The sequence below is a fragment of the Miscanthus floridulus genome, chromosome 19, assembly GCF_019320115.1.
Source record: "Miscanthus floridulus cultivar M001 chromosome 19, ASM1932011v1, whole genome shotgun sequence".
NCBI classification, from domain to species: domain Eukaryota; kingdom Viridiplantae; phylum Streptophyta; class Magnoliopsida; order Poales; family Poaceae; genus Miscanthus; species Miscanthus floridulus.
Genome location: NC_089598.1, coordinates 82,640,774 through 82,648,057, shown reverse-complemented (window position 1 = coordinate 82,648,057; position 7,284 = coordinate 82,640,774). Strand labels below are relative to the sequence as shown.

Genomic DNA, 7,284 nt, shown 5'->3' with positions numbered 1-7,284 from the left:
TAAATATTATTTTTATAGTTCTGATCAGAGATAGTATGTTCGTTTGGCTGTAGCTTATCGTAAATGATCGTAAATTTTCAACTGAAACCATATTTTTTTTCTCACATAAATCAACCCGCAATACTTCTTTACGAACTGCAACCATACGAACCGACCAACCGAACAGGCTACGAGGCCGTTTCGATCCAACCGTCCAATGGCAGTGATGAGACTGGGAACGCGACGCTGGCCCACCATCCCTCCCTGACCCCCTCCCTGTATATAAACCGCTTCGGCCGCACAAGCCCGAATAAATCATTTTTTTAATTAAATAAATCATTTTTTAATTAATATAAGGAACCGACTGAATTTTGCTTATTTCCGGCTCTTGAAATCGCCCCCTGATTCCTCCGCTCGTCAAATCCTCCTCGCCGTGTCCGTGTAGCAATTCCTTGCGTTGGCGGATCATCGCGGGCTCCTCTCTCTCTCTCCGGCGGCAAATCGTCGAAACGCCGCGCTTGGCCCTGGCCGCGCTGAGCCCGCCGCCAGCCTCCTCGTCGGAAGAAGAACGGCAGCCGTCGTCGGGCTCCGGTGGTTCCGCCGAAGAACGGCAGGTAGCCAGTCGCGCTCCTCACGCCGGCGGCTCGATTGGCATTGTAATCGCCTTTCCGTTTGTTGGTAAGCATCCTAACTTCGCTTGGTGATTTTTTTTTCTTTTTTCGGTAGATCGATCTCTGAACTTTCTGCTATGACCACAATCAGATCGAAAATTCTGGAAAGAGGAACGAATCGGGATTAATCCGTTGCATATACAAAGCCCGCTCCTGGTGGATGTGCGAGGCCATGTTTTTTTGCAACACCCCCAAGCGATTCGCTTCGATTTCGTTCTTCTGTTCTTGTGACGGATCAACGCGCTGATGTTCCTGCGCTGCAATGGCTCCTTCGCTCGTTAATCTGTTATATTCTGTTGTCAATACTTGCCTACTCGGTTGTAGTCAAGGATGCGATTTCTTTCATTCAAAATCTTTTGGGTGCTCCTGTAGAAGTTGAAAATCTTCGTATTTTGACTCCTGTTAGTCTGATTTATGTTTTGACGCCCGTTAATCTAGCTTGTTCGACTATTGACAATATTTTGGATTTCTTGTTTGCGACAGAGTTCCCGAAGCAAAACGATCTGATGAGATTCTTCAAGGGGAGCAAGGTGGAGGTACTGCAGGAGGCAGAGGTGCCATTTGGTTCGTGGAGGCCTGGTGAGATCATCTCCGGCAATGGACACACCTACCTGGTGAGATATGATGAAAGCCCCGTTGACTCTAGCGTGGCTGTTGAAAGGGTGCCAAGAAGGTTGATGAGACCTCGCCCTCCTGCGAATGATCCTGTACGCTGGAGTTTGGGTAGTATTCTTGAGGCCTTTGACAACTACTCGTGGAAGGTTGCTGAGGTGGTGAGAGTGCTCGGAAAGAATCAATATCTAGTCAGGCTCCTTGGGTCTTCGCTGGAGTTGAGTGCACATGCATCGGATCTTCGATTGAGGAAGCTTTGGCTAGATGACAGATGGGTTGTGACTCAGAAGGTAATGCTTTGTTCCTTCAATTCTCAAATTTAGATTAGATTTATTTATAATAAGGTGATCAATAGAAAGATGTTTTTACTTATATACATTAGCTCAATCAAGCGGTTAACATGGTCTAACTGTTGTGTTTTCAATATAATCTAATACCATAATTTTGAGGTTCTTTGATGTTCACTCATGAGCAGTTAGATTTTGTTTCAAGTATTAATGGGAATGCAGTAGATCCTAATGAGACTTGTCTTTCAATCATTGTCAGTATTCTGCAAGATGCTTGGATGGTGGTGCATTCAGAGGTCGATCAAAAGATGGAAATGTAGACCATAACCATAACTTCAGAATGGACAGCCGTATTCAACTTGAGAACCAGAATGCTTTTGAGGGTGATACATCTAGAGGCATCAAGAGAAAATCGTCTGCTATGTCAACACATCCTCAATGCAAACAAATCACTAAGAGATTGCGGACACCAAATAGAGAAGGAAGGTACTCAGAGCTGGTTGATAGAGGTTTTTTCCCTTTGGCTGAAAAGGTAGATGCTGTTGATTCCCCATGCTTTATGCTGGGTGGGAAATACATGGATGCTAGTCATAAAGGGCATACTAGAACAACTGAAGAATTTAGTGACACAGAGAGTATCTCATCTTCTGTTGGTAGTTCTAGTCCTAACAGTACCCCCCATAGATCACAGTATTATAATTTGGTCTACCAAAGTGGAGATACCTGTAGTAGAACTGATGATGATGAAGCTTCTACATCTGAAAGAGAAACATCAGAACATGATAACGATGGATCGAGGGAAGAAACCCATTTGTTGGAAGAAACCCATTTGCTGGAATTACATGCTTATCGTTCAACAATGTTAGCTTTGTATGCTTGTGGGTCAATTAGCTGGGAGCAAGAGGCTTTGTTGACTAACCTAAGGTTAACACTGAACATCTCAACTGATGAACACCTAGCTGAATTGAGGAGTTTGGTTACCCATGCTGTTACTTCCAGATAGCTTTTGTTGTTACTTTCCTGGTGACATTTCATATCTTTAAAATTATTGTAAGTTGGGAAATCTCATTAAGGGGTTGAGGTGTTGGAGTACTTCATGTGTAGAATTTTACTTGTGAAAAGAGTCGGTTGGGAAATTTTGTACTATAGATATCTCAAGATTTCTGAAATTTTGCGACAGGGTCTGGAAGTATTAATGTTTTTTTCATACTTAAACACCTCTGTTTTTTTTATCTTTGCATTAGCTTATGTTGATGTTTAACACTGTACTACTACACCAATAGTCCTTGTCTCCTTGATTGTGTTTGTGATGATTGATGACTGAACTTACAATATTTTGATCAAAGCATGTACAAGCCGCTGTTACTATCTCAATTCTCAAAGATATATTATAAGTATGAATATCCTTGAGGAAGTTTAGTTTTGTAAATGATTGTCTTTGTAGTGTCGTGCTATATAAGTATGCTTTTACTATAGCCGTGCCATACTTGTCTCCAAAGGTGGTTTGTGAAATATCTGTAGGTCTCCTCTTGACATTGTGTTGCCTAGTGGGCTGACTAATTCGTAATGCTTTTTTGCTGTTAATTTAGTAGCAGCGTGCATGGGCAGTTCCAATTTAGTATTGTTCAATTCTGCAACAGCAAAAGTTTGGGGAAAGGAAATCTGATACTTCTCATGAACTTTCCAGGGCCAAGGTTGGAGGCTTGTAAAGCATCCTTCCATAGGTTCTTGTAAATGGAGGAGTCTGCCACATGTTTTGCAGTGCGATAAATGTTGCAACATTTCCATTGAACTTCCATTGGTACTAAATTTATTTTCAATATCTTTTTGCTTTTAGGATCATTATATTTTTTCTTCTAGGATAGGATTCTCTTGTGCCTTGCTTTTTAAGTTGCCAAGATGCTTCATTGCAACATTAATGGATAGTAGTTTCCATGTGAGCTGTCATACCTTATGCTCACAAATAATAGAACAAAGGCCTAAGGAGCACTCAGTTTGATTTACTTGTAAAATATATAAGTATAATAACACAAAAGGGCTGCCCTGTGTGGCTACTTGTATGTGCTATTGTGCTCACCTCAAACTTGTATCAAAGATTTATTTTGATCTTTTTGCTCGTAATTAAGGTCAAGCAGAGCCAAGACTGTGGTTCCAGACTGGTTGCTGGATAAAAGGATCAAATTGGATTCGTTTATGATCTAAAGACAAAAAGGTGATCCGTTTGTTGTGTGTTTTTTCACAGAACAAGCATATTCCCTCTTTGGTAAGTGCTCCTGGAACTCTTGGTTTTATTTAAATCCTTTTTTGAGGAGGAACTCTTGGTTTTATTTAAATCCTTTTTTTGAGGAGGAAGATTTGAATGATAGTGACAAGGTAAACTAAAATATATTTTGTTCACTGATACATATTTGTAATAAAGCAACCAACAGTCTTAGCTGTATTTTCATATTATTATATGGATTTATGGTAAACAGCTCTCAAAATACCAGTAAGTTAAATTGCAATTGATACCTACCCTTCAGCACAAAAACAACAGTAGTTTAGGGACGCAATTATAGGTCGCTTGAATAGGCTTTACAGATTCATTCCGTTGAAGTTAAGAAATATTCAAGATATATGTTACAGAGTGCAGATTTACAGATTCATTTTGTTGAAGTTAAGAAATATTCAAGATATATGTTACGGAGTGCAGATTATTATGAGTTGAAAGTTATGTAGGTAAATATGGCCTCGCCAAGCAAGGATTCGGTTTCGGAGCACACAGCTTGTTGTCCGGCAAGAACATATTGATCTATGCGCTGTCAAAATTTTCCTTGCTTCTGTGAGTGAGCCAGTTTGGCTCACCTGGATGGGCAAGATCCTCGTGGCTTGTGTGAGCTAAGCAAAGGGGAGGTGGCTGAGAAACCAAGCAGCCAGCCCCCTAATGCCTCAACCAGCTATCTTGTGCTTATTATGACTCTTCACCTAAGAGTCTTGCATCAAGACAAGAGTGCTGTTCCATGAAGGCCTATCATCATACGCTTGAAATCTTTGTTAGATAATGGAATAATAATATCCCAGATGTTCTTGAAATATATTTGAAGATCTTTGTAAGTGACCACATCCACAATGACTTTGTGTTCCATGTTTTGCTTTACATGTTTTGTGTTGAACACTTAGGCATTTTAAGAACTGTTTACTGCTTATTTTCTGTTAAAAAAAATACTGTTTGCTGCCTAAACTTGTTATATAGCCATGCTTAGAATACTCCATGCATAGATGGAATCTTAGGCAACTGGGGAAAATGCTTTACAGTGTGCAAGTTAATGCGTGTAATTTGAAATGCAGATTCTCATGTGCTAGATCGTTGCTTCCATTATCTCCCCATTACAGACAGATATTCAGTCTGGGATATGTAGTGCTAAACTGCTAATTTGTTTGTTTACAAGATTTTAATAATCACATGGTTATTGCAAAGGACAATCATGAACAATTTTTGGCTATGAGCTTTCAATGTGCAATCAGCGCAAGTTCATTTTGGCTCACGGATAAGTTGATTCACTCATGCACACTCCAATTCTATAATCGGAAGTTATTATTAGGTTAAAAGAAACGATTTAGGTGAAATGGTGTGAAAATCAAACATAAGTTCCCAAAAGCTCTCAGAGAGGAGTAGTGCATGCCCTCCCCTATCTGATGTTTTTTTTTGGAGAAATTGTTTCATTTTCAATGCAATATGTTATCTGGCATGCTGCTGGCATATGTGGAAGCAGGGAAGGCTATTTTACTAGGAATTTTGTAAAAGCATACAAATCTGTCATATGAGGAAGTAGGGAAGGCTCTTTTACTAGGAATTTTTTGTAAAATCATACAAATGTGCCCTAGTTCAGGACTTGCAGCAGATTTCAATGTACACACAAAATGTTGGGATTGCATGGTATGGCCTTGCATCAAGGAAAACCTGCAGGTATGTCTGTACAGTAATTTGCCAGTCGTCTTATACATATGATGCATACCTGTTTATCTGTCCTAGTGTTTTGTAATCCAGATATTGTAGCTGGCGTTCTTCATAAAATATGCGCCAGTCGTGGGTCAGCGAGACTATGAGACTTATTTTGCTAAAGCCTGCTGCCCTTAAATTTTTCCTGTCATTTACTTAAGTTTGATTGTTGTGTAGTTGAAGGAACATGTTTGAAATACAATGGATAGGCAATCACGTATTTTTCAGAGGTGAAGTGGTATACGGTATGCCATGGTGGTTCTGATGAGCAAGCAAGAAGCTTATGTTATAATAGTCAAGTACAAGTGAAAAGTTTCTACGTGGTGTAGGACGATGTACCTTCGATCTCTTTACTTCCCGTTGAACTTAATGTTGTTCTTGCGTGTTTGGAAGTTCATGTTTGGTCTTAGAAATTTTGCTGATGTTGGCTTCGTGTTTGACAATAAGCCTGTATTGTTTCCATGTTCACCTACAGTTTTTTTGTTCAATTTTTGCCTGCGACGGAACATTTACGATAATGCAAAGAAGTAACAGTGAGATTGCCGTCAGATCTGTGTAATAGTGAATCATTGAGATTTCAGTATACCAGTTTTAAAAGTGGGGTCTCAGTGGAATGGGTGCAAACTTCGTAGGCCTGAGCTAGAAGCCTACAACCAATGGTCCCACCTAGCTGAACCAGATCTAAACCCGCTAGACCTTGAGTACCAAAAAGCTTTTGCTCATTGTTTGTAGTGTAAGGGGGGTGTTTGGTCCTCCTAAACTTTAGTCGTTGTCATACATGGAGTATTAAATATAGACTCATTACGAAACTAATTGTATAGTTTGTGACTAATTTGCGAGACGAATCTTTTAAGCCTAATTAGTTTATGATTTGACAATGTGGTGCTAAAGTAAATATATGCTAATGATATATTAATTAGGCTTAATAAATTTGTGTCGTGGAGTACTGATGGATTCTGTAATTTGTTTTTTTATTAGTATCCGAACACCCTATGCGACACCCTCACGTGACACATTCAAAATTTTAGTCCCTGGATCCAAACACCCCCTAAATAAACCCACTAGACATTGAGTACCAAAAACCTACCTGAAATTGTTGTGTTCAATCGAAGCATTAGAAGATCACAAGGAAGCATGATGCTTCTAGGCTTCTAGCTGCAAAATCATCCATCCTTTTGTCAGTACTCAACTGATGAAATCACCCAACTACTTGAGCATTCTCCTTTTCTGATGACGATCTGTGTTTAATGTCATGAACTGATGATGTTTCTGCTTTGGATCGGATATGTGGATCAATCTCATTTTCCATGGAAGGCATGCCCTTGCAAGGCCAAGGCCAGTAAGTGAGCCAAGTGGAAGGGCCTGTTCGGGGAAGCCGGGAAGGCTCTGCACTCTGCAGCCTGGATGTGAGATGAATGAGCGAGGCCAATTCTACAAGCCGACAAGTACTATATCCCATTCTCCAGCAGATTCAGAGAAGCAAGCAGGGGGCCACGCCGGCGCGGGATTTGGCGACAGCGGCGCGACCGGCGCGGCCGCGCGGACCAGGCTGCCGCTCCGGTCCCGGTGGTGCCCATCTGCCCCTCCGCTGCTGCTGCCGCCACTGCTGCGCCGACGACAAACAACGTCGTCAGCCATAATGATCGGTATGTCGTCGCTGCAGAGTGCAGACCACCGCAGTGCTGCCACCACCCTAACGAACTCCTCCTTCCTCGTGCTGACCCGTGCCGCATTTGCAGTTGCAGTGCGTTATGGG

General features: G+C 41.2%; 1 protein-coding gene across 6 annotated transcripts; it reads left to right on the top strand.

Moving 5' to 3' along the window:
• The first annotated feature begins 322 nt into the window (after positions 1 to 322).
• Positions 323 to 6,832, top strand: LOC136527019 (uncharacterized). Of its 6 annotated transcripts, none has more exons than XR_010776660.1 (6): positions 323 to 657; positions 1,134 to 1,552; positions 1,809 to 2,081; positions 3,237 to 3,350; positions 3,676 to 3,812; positions 4,268 to 6,832. XR_010776660.1 is itself a non-coding variant. In XM_066519616.1 (3 exons), the coding sequence occupies exons 2-3, from the start codon at positions 1,157 to 1,159 to the stop codon at positions 2,550 to 2,552; spliced, it is 1,140 nt and encodes a 379-aa protein (XP_066375713.1). In that variant the 5' UTR covers positions 323 to 657; positions 1,134 to 1,156; the 3' UTR covers positions 2,553 to 2,599. The 6 variants fall into 6 exon arrangements, 1 of the variants encoding a protein (XP_066375713.1); XR_010776659.1 differs by having other exon boundaries at positions 1,809 to 2,473; positions 3,676 to 4,638; positions 5,706 to 6,832; XR_010776658.1 differs by having other exon boundaries at positions 1,809 to 2,473; positions 3,676 to 5,495; positions 5,706 to 6,832.
• The last annotated feature ends 452 nt before the right edge of the window (positions 6,833 to 7,284 follow it).